Source organism: Capra hircus, chromosome 13, assembly GCF_001704415.2.
Source record: "Capra hircus breed San Clemente chromosome 13, ASM170441v1, whole genome shotgun sequence".
NCBI lineage: Eukaryota > Metazoa > Chordata > Mammalia > Artiodactyla > Bovidae > Capra > Capra hircus.
The window spans coordinates 39,413,244-39,429,228 of record NC_030820.1 but is presented as its reverse complement, the minus strand read 5'-3'; the positions used below and the strand labels follow the sequence as shown (position 1 = coordinate 39,429,228).

The 15,985-nt window shown below is 43.3% G+C and overlaps 1 protein-coding gene across 3 annotated transcripts in view; it reads left to right on the top strand.

Annotated features, from left to right (window-relative positions):
* The window catches only part of RALGAPA2 (Ral GTPase activating protein catalytic alpha subunit 2), a 269,854-nt gene that overhangs the window by 98,161 nt on the left and 155,708 nt on the right, over positions 1–15,985 (top strand). For all 3 annotated transcript variants that reach the window (XM_018057261.1, XM_018057259.1, XM_018057260.1), the window contains exons 17-20: positions 2,588–2,716; positions 4,420–4,517; positions 9,753–9,843; positions 11,078–11,254. In XM_018057261.1, coding sequence (XP_017912750.1) covers positions 2,588–2,716; positions 4,420–4,517; positions 9,753–9,843; positions 11,078–11,254 — 495 coding nt within the window. The remainder of the gene's footprint in view (positions 1–2,587; positions 2,717–4,419; positions 4,518–9,752; positions 9,844–11,077; positions 11,255–15,985) is intronic.

Sequence of the window (15,985 nt, the reverse complement as noted above, 5' to 3'; positions counted from 1 at the left end):
AGCATGGTGTTTATGGATGTCCCATGTTTCTTATGGGGAAGTGAACAGCTCTCGGCTCTTCAGAATCAGAGAAGGGCAGAGACAACGTGGAAAGATGAGGCTGTGGTGGATCTGTCTGCTCTTGCTACCCTGCCTTCCTTTGTTTGTTCCCTGAGTCCAGCTTCTTGACAGTATCTGGATTTAGACCATGGCCCTGCTTCCCTGGTAGCTCAGATGGTAAAGAATCTGCCTGCAATGCAGGAGACCTGGGTTTAATCCCTGGGTTGGAAAGATTCCCTGAAGAAGGGAGTGGCAACCCACTTCAGTTTTCTTGCCTGGAGAATTCCATGGACAGACCATGGGATTGAAAAGTGACTGAGCGACTCACACTTTTACTTTTACACCTAGACTTTGGATTTGAGGTCTGGTAACTTGTATCCATGTACTTAAAAATAGAATTTTTGTGTGGATAGTAAAAATAAAGCGACAGCCCTTCAGTGAAATCCTCTATTATATTTAGAATCTTCCTACATACAGCTTCTTGGTTGGGGTGAACCAGTCCTTTGGCTTGTGGCTCTGGTTGAAGGTTACACAGAAGAGGACACCTTGGCCGCATTTCAGGGGATGAATCGAGTGACACGTCCAGGGAGGACATTACAGGCTGAGTTTTGATCAGTCCCTTCTTAGAAGGACTGATTGTTGTCGTTCAGTCGCTCAGTCATGTCCAATTCTGCCACCCCATGGACTGCAGCACACCAGGCTTCCCTGTCCTTCACCATCTCCCAAAGTTTGCTCAAACTCATGTCCATTGAGTCACCATCTCATCCTCTGCTGCCCCCTTCTCCTCCTGCCCTCAATCTTTCCCAGCGTCAGGGTCTTTAACAATGAGTCTTCTCTTCACATCAGGTGAAAGTACTGGAGCTTCAGCTTCAGCATCAGTCCTTCCAATGAACAGTCAGGGTTGATATCCATTAGGATTGACTGGTTAGATCTCCTTGCTGTCCAAGAGACTCTCAAGAGTCTTCTCCGACACTACAGTTTAAAAGCATCAATTCTTCAGCACTCAGCCTTCTTTATGGTCCAATTCACATCTGTCCGTGACTACTGGAAAACCATAGCTTTGACAAGATAGACCTTTGTTGGCAAAGTGATGTCTTTGCTGTCTGGGTTTGTCATAGTTTGTCAGAAGGACTGAAACTGTGACTAATGAAAATTTGGAGAAAATATGATCCTAGGGTTATGGATGTAGAGTTCCAAGGCTGCACAAGGGAGGGTGAAGTCTGGAGGGGAGGCAGCGGTGGGGTCACAGGCTAGACCACTTGGCAAGTCCTGCAGGAGGGGAGCCTGGGCAGCATGGTGGGGGGTGGAGGTCAACCCAGGGGTGGGGGGAGCAGCAGGAGGGAGGGAGCAGCAGGGTCAGGTGGGCTGGGCCTGCTTGCGACTGAAGAGTGCAAGGACTCCTTGTCAAGCCTCTGGGGTGACATCAAGGGGCCCTTGTTCACTGTGAGGAGTGTGAGCTTGAGTAGACAGTGATGGAGGCCTCAGGTGTCCACGGTGGGGGGTGGGGTGGTACTGTCAGATCTCAGTTGTAGAGGGGCTTCCTGAGGCCACGGGGAGGAGGGCAGGGAGGAGGCTGATGAGGATAAAGCCGGAGATCAGGGATGATGTCACCTTGGAGCCTCCATGCTACAGACAGGAGGTGGGGTGACCCTTCCAGTGCCTTGCGTTGTCTTAGGAGATTAAAATGAACCATGACATTTAGAAATGAGCTAGGAGGGACTTCTCTTCTCTAGGGGAGCATGGTTTATCTTGATCCTAGCTGGGATCACCCAATGGTCAGTACTCAGCTGTGGCTTTCTATTTTATGATATACATTTATTGATTCTCTAAAAATACCAGTGGATCATTTTTGTACCTGAGTGATAAATTCACGCTTGCATTTGGTAATATGTCATTAAATAGTTGCAGGGAGGGAGGTGGGAGGGGGGTTCATGTTTGGGAACGCATGTAAGAATTAAAGATTTTAAAATTTAAAAAATAAAAAAAATTAAAAAAAAATAGTTGCAGTATTTTACACTGGACAGTTGTACATTTATCTGTTGAAAGAAATGATAAAGTTGAAATTCCCACTTCCTTTCATCTTCCTTCCGGATGTGGTGTATGTGTGCGAGTGCACGTGCCTGTGTGTGTGTGTGTGTGTGTGTGTGTGTGTGTGTGTGTGTATGTGTGATATGCTGCTCTCTCAAGTGGAAATGCCCTGTCCCTGCATCTCCTAGCTCCCCCTCCCCTGGGCATGCCTGTCCCTGAAGCTCCTATGACTTACAGTTGTCAACCATTCTGCTTGCGCTTTCTCTGTTGTTGTTGTTTTTTTACTTCTTTACTTTGAATTTAAACACTTTATAGAACTTCGAAGGCAAATGTACCCTTGGAGTGAAGTAGAACTAACAAGCATAGAAAACGTTATAATGTGAAAGCCGCTAATCCTACTGCACAATTTTTGTGAGGAAAAAGTATCTAAAATGACATTTTTTTAGAGTCAGTGAAGTAGTGAAATTATTTTAAAACGTTTTGAAATCCATCCCCGTGTGTTCTGTGTTAACGCCCACAGAAGTGGAAGAATACCTGCAGCCGGAAAATGCACCTGCCACTGAATCTGGGCCCCTGGGGCAGCAGCCGATGGTTCGGAGCGGCAGCAGCCCTGAGGTCACCGAGCCGCTGTGTCCTGAGCCCCCCCCAGGTATTAGCATCTTACTCACGCGAGACCCGAGCTTCTGGCTGGGGAGAGGCTGCGTGTCGTGGGGCTTTCTACTTTAATCCTAGTTCTATTCATTTCAAGGGAATTTACTTTAGAGTTTGATTGCAAGGATGTGATTTCTTGAATCACATGAAATATTTTCACTACTTATTTTAATCTAATTATCTGAATTGTGAGTGTGTGTGTGTGTGTGTGTGTCCTTTTTTCAAGTGTAGCATGTTTGAGGACTAAAAAGAAATCCAGAGTGGCTGGAGGAGGTGGGAGGCGGAGGATGTTCACCCCAGGCGAGGGACGGCAGCAGGTTAGGGCAGGGGCCAGGGGGAGAGGGGTCACGGGCTGAAGGATGAGAGGTGGATGGCCGACCAGACTTGTGAAGTTTATTAGCAGTGTGCAGATCTGCCGACGTTGAAAAATGATAACTTGTATTATTAGCGTTATGGGCTTCCCTGGTGGCTAAGCGGTAAAGAATCTGCCTGCAATGCAGGAGACCCAGGTTCAATCCCTGGGTCGGGAAGATCCCCTGGAGGAGGAAATGGCGACCCACTCCAGTATTCTTGCCTGAGAAATCCCATGGACAGAGGAGCCTTGCGGGCTACAGTCCATAGGGTTGCAGAGTCGGACGCGACTGAGCGACTGAGCCTGCACGCACACCCACTGGCATTAATCCACACAGTTTCTCCAGCAGCTTTCAGCAGCAACCGGGGTGAAAGGTGGCGAGGCAGGTGGTTAGACCTATGAGCATTGACTAGTGTGTTTTACAGTGAAGATGCATGTCTAAGTGTGTCTGGTGACAGTGAACATACGTACTTAGTTTCATGAGTTAGGTAAACAATCAACCGAGCCATCCTGTAGGCCTCAGTGTCAGGGTCATGCCATCCTCATCCAGTGAGCAGGGTATAACCCCTCTTAGAAATTCTCTCGAAAGAAAAATAATAAATACACAGTAAAAACAACTTGAGAAATGTGTTACCTGGAAGATTTTCTGTTCTCCAGAAGTCTTTGTGTAAGATTGTTATGATCTTTCTCCTTTAAATATTTGGTGGAATCCATCAGTTGCCTGGAGTTTTCTTGTCGGAAGATTTTAAAGTACTATTCAGATTTTTAAATCATTCTAAGACTTCATATTTTCCTTTTCTTGTTTTAATTTGCATAAGTTGTATGGGTTTTTTTTCCTAGGAATTTGTTCATTTATTTTTTAAAGAAGATTTATTGGCCCCAGACTACGCATAGAATCTGATCTTTTTAATTAACGGTGGCAGGCTCGGTGGAGATATCCCATTCTCTATTACGGACACTGGTTGTCGGTTGCTTCTCTCACTAGCAATGCTGAGCCACCTCACGCTCCCTTCCCCATTCCCTTCCTCCCTTCCCCGGCCTGGCTGACTCAGGCAGCTCTGGTCTGAGACCCCTTCTCCAAGGCCCCCAGACGGTCCTTGTTGCTCTCCCTCTCCTCACTGTGTATAACATTAGCACTCGACAGTGAAGTTCTCTGTTCATCAGAGACCAGGTCTGTGGAGCATTCGTGATCCATAGGCTGCTCATGTGCTGGGCCCTGCACTCTTGTTTTTACGTGTCTTAGAATATCTAAATTTAATCATTGCCTGTGTATAAAAATCTTTTCCTAGTGTTACCATCTGAAATCTTTCTGTTGCTGATTTCCCCCCTCCCCACCCCCAAATCTCTAGGCCAAAAGCTAGAAAATGCACAGAATGTGAGTTCTTCGGAGCCCAGACCTGCTCAGGAGACCAAAGGGCATGAGAAGAAAGAGCATGAAGGAATAACAGTAAGATCTTTTCAGAATACATCTGTGGGTCATTAAAAATAAACATACAGATCACTGGCACAATACGCACATTTATTAGTGGCTGTGACACTATCTTTTAAAATTTTTTTTCCACTTAGATGTGTTTTAGGGCCAGGTGACCTTGAGACGTTTGAAAGACTTACTCACTTTCTATGTAAAATTATAGTCACATTACAAAAATAGAACGCAGTAAGCATGAAAACAAAATTTCACACCTGGTCTGTTTGTGCACTTTCTGTTTTTAAGGACATCCTTGCCTGTCAAGCAGATGCTCAGACTCCCTATTCCTGGTATCACTTTAGGTTGTAGCCTTCACCTGACCCAAGTTCACAGATAAATGAGATGTTGCAACGATCTGTTATGGTTTCTTTCTTTTTAAAAAAACGTAAAATGGCATTTATAGGTTTCTTAAAACACAAATAAAAAGTTTAAAGAAGAAAATTAAAAAGTAGCCCTAACTCATTCATGCAGATAATTCCTATTTACTCATTTTTTTTTTTAATGTAGTATCTATGAATAGAACACTCAGACATCCCAAAAGATACAAAATACACACAGAAAGTCACTCTCTACTCTTCCCTGCCTGGAAGATATGAGTGTTCCTCCGTCTTCATTTTTTTAAATGGGCATATACCAGCTTTATACATACATTCCATTTGTATGTATATTCTCTGTGTATTTCAACAATCAGATAAACACCCAGAGACTCACCACCAGCGCAGAAACCAGAGTATCTTCAGAGCTGTTGCTGTGCCTTGTGGGCATCATCCTGGTCCCTCAGAGAACAGCTCTATGTTAGCTCTGTGTTGATCGTGTCTTTGCTTTCCTTTGTAGTTTTGCTTGAAATGTATGTACCTCTAAAACAATGCATCCTTTAGTTTCCCTCATTTTTAAACTTTAAGGTGGTATGATTACTTTGTTCACTCATTACCATGTATTTACATGGTGGCACGTTGCTCTAGTTCATTGCTTTCTCTGCCGTTTGATATTCCACCGTGAGTAGACCACAGTTCACTTTTCCACTCTCTTGTTGACGTTTAGCTTGTTCCACCCTCCCTTTTTTTTTTAATAGAAATGAAGCTGTGCATATCCTTGTATGTGTTTCAAGATCTATGTGTAAGATTTTCTCAACAGTGTTGTCTGAGAGTGGAACTGATGTGTCCCGGAGAAAAAGGATACTCTTTTTTGCAAGAGAATGACTTCTGTTTTGGCCAGCAGTGTATACAAAGTTTCTGGTCATCCACATTCCTGCCAACACTTACTACTGTCAGATTTAAAATCTTGGGAGTCAAGTGGGTGAAAATGGGATCTCATTTTGTTTTGCATTTCTTAAGTTGCTGATAAAGTCTTTCCTTATGTTGGTTGGCCATATGTGTTTCATCTGTGGAGTGCCTACTGATGTCTTTTCCATTTTCCTGTTGATTTGTCTTTTTTATTTGTACCAATTCTTAATGTAGTCTGAATACGGATCCTATATTGGTTATGGTTCTGGTGAATTTCTTCTTCCAATGTGTGGCTTATATTTTCACATTCTCTATGTTGTCTTTTGATGAACAGAAGCTCTTAATTTTGATATCCTTGATGATCATTTTTTGTTATTACATTTTATGAAAATTAAAAAAAATTCATCTATGTGTTTGCTTCTGGCTGTGCTGGATCTTTATTGTCATGTAGGCTTTCATCTAGTTATGGTGGGGGGTGGGGCCACTCCATAATTGCAGTGCACAGGCTTCTCACTGCGGTGGCTTCTCTTGTTCCAGAGAACCGGTTCTAGGGCACATGGACTCAGTAATTGCGGTCCATGGGCTTAGTGGCTCTGCAGCATGTTGGATCTTCCTGGTTCAGGGATCCAACCCATTTCTTCTGCATTAGCAGGCAGATTCTTCATGACTGAGCCACCACGGAAGCCCTGAAAAATTTAAAATATCAACTTGAAAGGGATAAGAATATTTGCCTTATGTTTATAAGTGTTTCCGTTTTGTTCTATACATTTAAGTCTTTCGTCTGCCTGGAGCTGTTGTTTATGGAATGGCATTAGGGATCCATTTTCATTTTTTTCCCTACATGGATAGCCGCTTATCGTGGGTCCCCTATACTGAATTCATTTTCCTTTATTGCTCTGAAAATGCTGCCTCTCTCTCATAGATACTGCATCCCAGATGTGTGAGGCTTTGTTTTGGTGCTTCTTGAGTCACCTTGGTGACTTGTTTTGGTTACTTTGTCTCTCTGTCTTAATTCTGTCGTTCCACTATTTCCTCCTCACCCCCATCTAATGGAAGCTATTTTTTCTACTATCTTCTGTCTTTTGTTGTTGCTGTTGAGAGGTCTTCTGTCCATCCTGTTTGTTGTTCCTCACTGTCCTTCATCCTTGTCCTCCAGTTTCACTACAGTATATTTAGGCACATTTTCTCTTGGTCGGTACAGTTTGTCCTATTTTGGATATGCTGTATGTGTTGGGCATCTGTGAATAATTGTTCTTCCATCGCTTCTGGAAAATTCTTGGTAATCCGTTTATCAAATATTGCCTGTTCTTTGTTCTCTCTCCCCTTTCCTTCTGGAGTTCTGGGTAAAAATATATTTAGACTTTATCATTCTGTGTTCTGTATCTCTTAAGCCCCCTTTCATATATTCCATTCTCCTTGGCTATGTGGGTGCATTCTGGGTGATTCATCAGATCTGTCTTTCACTCAGTTCAATAATTCTCTTCTTATGCATATATAGTCTGCTGTTTAATGGTCTCATTGAGTTTTTTTGGTTCAACAATTTTGTGTTTTGCTTCTGAAAGTTCAGGTGAACACTTTTCAAGTATATCTTGTAATCTCTCATGATCTCGTAGTTTTTTTGTGATTCCCATCTCTTATTCCTTTAAACTAGTCACAGATTGCAGTTCTGAATTCTTTATCTGATTATCTGAAATCCTTGAGGGGTGGGTGGGGAATCTAAATCTGATGTTTGTTGTTTCTAAGATTTGTGCTTGGTGGGTTTTGAATTTCCTTTGGTGTTTGGTATCTTTTGATTATGAGTTCCTAGCTGCCTAATCTGAATCTGCAGAAAATGTGAATTTCTGACATGATGAAGTTTCACAAAACAGGGAGTGCTACTTTAATTTGGGACTCTGGTTCCTTTTGCCACTGGCACTGGTAATATTAGATTAATGCCCAAGGTAGCCCCATTTCACTGCCCTGATTTCTGTTTGCTTTGAGGGGGAGTGGGAAGAGGGGCTGGATCCCTTGAGGGTTTATTTTACTTTCTGTGAGCCCTAGATTTTTATGTAGATTCTATAGTTGGAGGGTATTTCATCTTCCAGAAAGTCAGAAGCAGAAGAGCCTATAATCTGCTTTTCAATTAAGGAGATTGCCTGTGTATATTCCATTATCATATTTGAAATACATGCTTCCCAGGTGGCTGAGTGGTAAAGAATCTGCCTACAGTGTACTAGACACAGATTCAGTTCCTGGGTCAGGAAGATCCCTAGAGAAGGGAATGGCAACCCTCTCCAGTATTCTCGCCTGGGAAATCCCATGGATAGAGGAGCCTGGTGGGCAACAGTCCATGGGGTTACAAAAGAGTCAGACACGACTGAGCAACTAAACAACATCAATAATATTAGATACATATCATCCTTCTTTAAAGCTGAGTAACATTTTTTTACATACTGTTAATCTTCTAAATATTTCATTCATGACCTACTTATGTGCTTTAGCTTAATGATTATTCTATCCTTTAATTTTACATCTTAGTCCCTCCTTTTCATGTGTTTGCTTATTTAGTATTCATTCCTTTAGTTGGCTTATTGAATCCCGTGGTTTTTGTACACTCTAAGCTGGAGAGCCTTAAATATACTATCTTCATTTCTGGCCCTGTTCTCCATCTTGCCAGTCATGGATTTTTGTTGCACACTTATGGTACATTCTCTTTAGATATTCAGCCCAAAGATGGATATTAAAATATCAGAAACTTTCTCAAATTCCTCCCTCCATTGTCCATCCATCTGCCTTTCCTCCCTGCCTCCCTTCCTTCATCACCGTCTTTCTCATGGTCCCCCAGATTCATATCCTTTTGTAATTTAAGTTCCATTCCCACGGACAACACTTATATAAGCTCTTGTCTGTCATTCTGCAGCATTTTTAGAATTTATCTTTTCTTCTCCTTTTCTATCATCAAAAGCCTTATCTGCTCATTCCTGAATTACCATTATAGTTCCATAGCAACTTTCTTCTTAACTCTATTCCACAGATAGTAAGTCAACTTAACCATTTTGATTATGTTTTTAATCACAATCAGCTACTGTCTGGAACATACGGTTGCTCATTTTGTCAATACTGGGGTGAAATTCCTAAGCCTGTTGTTGGAGACCCCTTGGCAGGTGTGCTGCTTGTAGAAGGTGGTCACGTTTCCTTCTTACCGTTTTCCCTCTTCACCTGACTGCCCTGCATGGCCTGCTGTAATCGGCTTCTTTTCCTGCACGTAGAACTTGCTGATTTCTCAGTGCTTCCTGCCCTGAGCCCCTTCCTGCCTACTCTCTACCACCTCATGTCTGTAGCCTTGTTGAGCAGCTCTCCTGTCACTGTGAGCCGATCAAGGTAACACTTTCTTCTGCATACCTTTTCGAGAGCGTTGACTTGAATATTTTGCTAATGTACATTGTGATCATTTTGTGTAATTTGTGTACGTTTTGTCTTTCCACGCCGGTTATGTAAAATGTAGGGGGTGCAGATTGCCTCCCAGTGTTCTAGTCCCATATTTAACCCAAGGTCCAATGCTGAGCAGTGCTCAGGGAAGCCTGCTGCGCCTGTAACAAGGGAGGCATTGAATGGGTCTGGGTGGGGTTTACACCCTCCCTGCCAACACGCTGGTGACTTATACCTCCTGGAGGATGATATCCATTATGCATGTGTACCCAAGCAGAGGTGCAAACAGAACCTCAACATAAACGATTTCCATGTAGCTTAGCATCTCTCCTCCATAGACCATGTTAATTGGATGCCAACTGATAAGCAGAAGCCTTAAGTTTCAGATCTTGGGTAATTTATAACTTGGTCACAGTAATTAGTGAACCCATATCCTTCCAATTCAGAACGTCATTCAGTTTTCTGTTACTATTCTTACTGTTCGTTTGTTTCTTTTTCTTTAGACATATGGGCTAGAAACTTAACAGTCTTGTAAAAATTAAAACTTTTCTGTAACCACCACAATCTTTCTTTCTGTCTGAAGATCTTAGTTCGAAGAAGCAGCAGCCCCATTGAACTGGATTTGAAAGATGACTCACAGCAGATGCAAGGAAAATATAGGGAGAGACAGAAGAGTAAGTACCAGGAGATGTGGTCTGTGTTCCTCCAGCTTCAACGCGGATAGACTTTGTTTCCTTTTGACCTTCTAACGTGAATGATATCATCTGAAGACATGATGTTGCCATATGGGACATTTTTATTCCTGGAATCCCAGGATAGATGGGTGGTTAGTACCAGTCAAACATTAAACATTACCCAGTTATCTTCGAGAATTGTCTTTCCAGCCCTGGGTCTTTCTCCAGGTGAAAAGCACAACGAAGGCTGATGGCTGGTGAGGAGGCAGGCCCAGAAGGAAGAATGGTCTTCCTTTTGGACGTTCCCCCAGGTTCGGAACACGAAACTTCCGCAGTACCTTGACATCAGTGGTATAAGTATTTAAAATTTGACTGGGATGCTGAGATGTACCATTAGGTCCTGTGATATGCAGCCCTAATACTCTGCTTCCCTGAGGTCCTCTGCTGTGCCCCCTCCTTCTTGGTTGTTCCTGGTGGAGGGCAGAGCAGGAACTCTTAGGCTCTACCTTCTAGAGTCCCGGGACAGGCGAAGTGAGGAACCTCGCAGGTGACTGGGGCAGCTGTCAGTTCTTTGCATGGGAATACCTGACAGTAGATTAGAAGCAGCAAGGCTGGGGGACTGTCAGCGGCTGACACAAAGGGCAGCCAGGAGGGCTGCAGGCAGAGAGGGTGGGCACCCCGAGCCTATGTGCAGCAGACAGGGGACGTAAGGGGCAGGCCGACGGAGGCGGTTCTGTGTCAGACTGAATAGCCAGGTAGGACTTCATAGACTTTGACAGCATCATTGTACCATGACATATCAGAACATTTCAGTGCTTAGAGGGGGAGAATCTCTATTGGTGGGACGCGTCATCCCCTGGTGATCCTCGGTGACTCACCTAGGTTCATGTCTAGACATAGATTCTTCAGCCTGGAAGCATGAACCTACCTTTGTAGTGGGATCAATTCCCATCCACCTCCTCCAGCCACCCCTGTTTTGTAGTTGAGTAAGGCAGGGTACACGGTGTGAGGATGTGCTCTTGTGGGTACCAGGGGAACTCAGTTAAGACCTGTGAAGAGTCGGGGCCCATATAGAGAACTCACATCCACACCTGGAAGCTGTGTGTCGTTGACCAGGGGCCCCACGCAGGCCCCTGTCCCCAGGGGCAGCTGCTTAGGTCCTTGTGTGCCAGGACCATGGACGTGCTCATGCCCTGCCCTTGGCCATCTAGGACTGTGTCTTCCGTTATTCCAGGTGACAGTGTGAGCAGTGACCCCACTCTGGGCTGCAGCACCGAGGCAGAGCTGTCCCTGAGCCACTGGCAGACCTGCGAGGAAGACCCAGATCTGAGCCCACCTGCGGATACTGTGACTGACACTGACGCCCGCCACTGGTTACAGCTCCGGCCCACGGATGCTTCGAACCTAACAGGTAACTGTGTCCTTGAGACGAGGCAGCAGCATTCACAGGGTTTCCCAGGTGTGAGGACACTAGGGCATCCTTCAGCACAGTGATGATGGGGGCTGCTCCCTCCCACATGGGTGTGCCCACTCCAGTCCCCCCACCCCAACTCCCTGGTCATAATCAGCGGTGGAGTCTCGGTGTGCTGCGTGCAGAGGGTTCTGAAACAGTGGAAGAACAGGGAGGAAGCCCATCGTGCCCACACCCGCTGTCCAACATGGGAGGAGGTGGGTGATATTTAGGCCAACGCTTTGCCATCCAGGGATGGCAGATTTGCTTTACTCTGAAAACAGAGAAAAGTGATTTCTCCAACTTACATGAGCCACAAATCCAGGAGAAGTTAGAGAATTTGAATACTTACCTAGTACTGTTTTCTTTAATTTTGTTGTAGAATCTTTGATGCATGCAAGATAAGTTGTAACGCAAGTTATGGACCAGTGAGCCTGCCCCGAGCATAAGAAGTAGAATAGCTGCCCCACCAGTGAGTCCCCCAATAGGGGGCCCCCTTGTCAAGTCCTTCGCTTCTCTTGTCATCTCATGTGAATACTGTGACCCTGTCCACAGTAGATTTTTTTTAATTAATTAATTAATTTTTTGCAATTATTTAAGTTTTCCTGGGATTTTTAATAACCATTCCCACTTATTTATAAAGTGTTAACCACAGTATCTGTCTCTTCAAACAACATATCATTTAATTTTGGTTTTAAACTTTTTAAAAATGTCGTCATATTCTGTTTTTTTTGGTTTTTTTTTGCAACATTTTTCCCTTGAGTATTCGTAGTTCTAAGATTCATGAATAAGTTATAGAGCCGAACTTTCTGGGACTGCATCCAGGCTCTGCCAAGGAGTTGGTGGGTGGCTTTGAGCTGGTAAATCTTTCTGTCCTTCAGTTTCTCTTTATAGTAGAGTCGAGATACTGCTGCTGCTGCTAAGTCGCTTCAGTCGTGTCTGACTCTGTGTGACCCCATAGACGGCAGCCCAACAGGCTCCTCAGTCCCTGGGATTCTCCAGGCAAGAAAGTGGAGATACTAATAGTCCCTATTATAGGGTTGTTGGCGGAATCAGTGAGCGAGCCTCTGAGTCAAGCGCATAGAGCAGATTTAGCTCTTCATATGCGTGCACGCACATATGCACGCCCATGCGTACATACATATCGTGTGACCCTGGGAAAGTGAAACTCTTTCACTTCAGGTTCAGTTCCCTGGCCTGTCACATGGAGGGCACCAAGAGAAGTTGGGTTTTTGTTTTGCTTGGTTTTGGTGAGAAATTGTCGGGAGAGGCCAGTGTTCTGAGGAGCTCAGTGTGGGAGGTGCCCACCACGGCCACATCCCTCCTGGCCCACCACGTTCCCAGGTCCATAGACATCCTTGATGAGAACCGCAACAGCAAACCGCAAAGCACGTGTTGAGTAAAAAGTGGTATTAAACCACTAAAAATCATTTTAAAATTAGAAGTAAAGGCTAAACTCTTAACTTAGCTTTTTTTTTTTCTTAACTAAGCAAACTGGTTTTCATAAATTACAGTATAAATTTTAACCAGTCTCTGTGTTTTGGGAAATTTCTAATAAAGTAGCATAAAACCTTCATAAATTTTACATAGAAAAATGGTGTTGGATAAAAATTTTTATCTATGAGATAGATAAGACCAAGAAGGATGATCTCAATGTGCATTTAATGTTTATCTTAATTAAGACTGGAAAAACAAACCAGTTAACTGTAAATGAACTACACATTGCCTTATAATGCTGTATGTGCCGTCCTTAAGAGATTGTGGACATTTTTGGTCTAAATGTTCACCTCTGCCCATGGAAGAAGCCTTGTAAGGTCAATGAGAAAACACTTGGTAAAACCATTGTGCTTACTTTTATAACTTATTGGGTAGTAATTGATGCTTCTCAAATTTGTGGTTCTTTCATTATAGAAATGATGAAAATCATTTTTATAATATATATAATGATAATTTCTATAATATATATAATACAAAATCATTATATATAGAAAATAAATGTAATAATTGTGAATAATAATATCATAAATTTACGAAGGATTTAACAGCTTACAAAGAACTTTGAGACATCCTCTTTGATTTTTATGGTAAGCAGGTCAGGTTATACAAATTCTGTTTGAGAGGTAGAGAAGCTGAGACCCAGAGAAGTTGTGTCATCTTACTGGAAAGTAGGCCCCAGTATTGGAACTGGCTTCCAGAGTGTTTTGACTCCATTTGCAGAGTTATGCCCACCCCTTTCTTCTACACTGTTGTTCAAATTACAGCTGCCAACCCCATTCAAACTGTTTGAGAATTATTGATATATTTGTAGAATTAGTGGCTTCTTTGGGTCCAGTATTCAGATTATCCAAGGGGAATCATCATCATGATACTGTTGAAGACTTTAGTGCATTTTCAGTAAGCTGAATTCGCCTAAACGAGGACTAGCTTTAATTACTTTTATTGAAAAGAGAGAAAATTGTGTGATTACCTCTTTTGTCTGCCTTCTGGAAGGCTTAGCTCTGATCCCATCTCAGAGTGTGCCTGGTACGCTCGGTCTAATACACTTGTGTGAGGTAATTTCATATGATGCTCTCTCTGCTGTGATTAACTCCTCCAGATACTCAGCTCTTCTTTGAAATCCTAATATCGAGAATCAGTACACTCAGTTCAATAGTTCATCTTGTCATCTGTGAAAAGGACAAACCGTAATATGATAAGGTTTATGGATTATCACCGTTCTGAATTTAACTTTCTGTTCTTAGGAGAAAAACTTCTTCGTAAATGGACAAAGTAAAACTCATGTTACCCTGATCTCTAGGACATGCAAAGCAAGCAGTCCAACAATTTGAATGTATCTCCATTTCTCACTGAATAAACCTACCAGTTATTAAATGCTTGGAATAATAAACTGCTTCTAAAATCTTAAATTCCTTCATCATTGGCCAGCTAGCAGTTTAGTTTTGTATTTGCTTTCTTATTTAAATCATTTCATGCTTTCTGGAAATGACAGTTAAATTTATAGTGGACTGCTTCAAAATGTGTCTGGGATTTGTATGGCAAGATATGGAGACATGGAGGTGACTGTCATGAAGGAAGAAGTTTTTAGAAATAGGGGCACGGGGACTTCCCTGGTGGTCCAGGGTTTAAGAATCTGCCTTGCAATGCAGGGGACACAGGTTCGATCCTTGACCTCGATGATCCCACATGTTGCAGGGCAACTAAGTCTGTGTGCCACAACTACTGAGCCTGTGTTCTGCAACAGTGAGAAGCCGCTGCAATGAGAAGTCCTGTGTACCACAACTGGAGAGTAGCCCCCACTTTGGCTTAACTAGAAAAACTCCATTGTTCCCAATGAAGACCCAGTGCAGCTAAAAATAAATAAGAAAGTTTTTAAAAAAGAAATATGGACACAGCATGCCCCATAGGAGGGCACATGGAGGGTGGGTCACCCAGGTTGGTGGGTAAGTAGGAAGAGAGAGGAAAACATGGGGAACATCCTTTATCGTCATTTGCGCAGGGAAGGGAAGGCAGGGCGGACTAAGCAGACTGGGGATCAGCTGGTTCATATCATTTCAGCCGAGTCTGAAGCACAGACACTGGCCCAGGCTGCCGGGGGCCAGACCCTGGAGTAATGAGGGCACCAGGGCATCCCCTTGTTGGTGAGAGCTAGACAGAGGAAGGTGGTCAGGATGCCTGGTTTGGGATTGTGCGGTTTACACGTGAACAACATACTCCCTGGTATGTTGTTTGCCATGGGAATGGCAGCCCCTCCTGGCCAGGGAGGCCCCAGATGCCAGAGTATCAAGAATACCAAAGATAAGAAAGTAGACTTGACTTACATGTAAGTCTTGTTCAGTTGAGCTTATGATTTTCAAGAAGGGGGTATTTATAACTCTATAGAAAAGCTATGACAAACCTAGACAGCATATTAAAAAGCAGAGGTATTACTTTGCCGACAAAGGTCAGTATAATCAAAGCTATGGCTTTTCCAGTGGTCATGTACAGATGTGAGAGTTGGCCCATAAAGAAGGCTGAGTGCCAAAGAATTGATGCTTTTGAACTGTGGTCTTGGAGAAGACTCTTGAGAGTCTCTTGGACAGCAAGGAGATTCAACTAGTCTATTCTAAAGGAAATCAGTCCTGAATATTCATTGGAAGGACTGATATTGAAGCTGAAGCTCCAATACTTTGGCCATCTGATGTGAAGAGCCAACTCATTGGAAAAGACCCTGATCCTGGGAAAGATTGAGGGTAGGAGGAGAAGGGGACGACAGATGATGAGATGGTTGAATGGCATCACTGACTCAATGGACATGAGTCTGAACAAACTCCAGGACCTGGTGAAGCACAAGGAGTCCTGGCATGCTACAGTCCATTGGGTCACAGAGTCAGACACGACTGGATGACTGAACAGCAATAGCTAAGTATTGATATTGCTGCTGACCTCATCTCTTATTTACAAATAAGCTTATAGTCTAGAAATACTGCTTTTGATGCTATAAGAAATAAAAAGATTACTAAGCCATAGCCAGGACCAACTGAAGAACTTACTGAGAGGCCAGAAAAAATAAGACATTTGTCCTGATAAGGACAAATAATGGGATAAGTGTGATGAGACTTATTTAAAGAGAGTTTTAATCACAGCGATAGACGTATGGACTAAAAGAATGGAATATAAAACATATACTGGATATATAAGGACATGGAGTCGTCG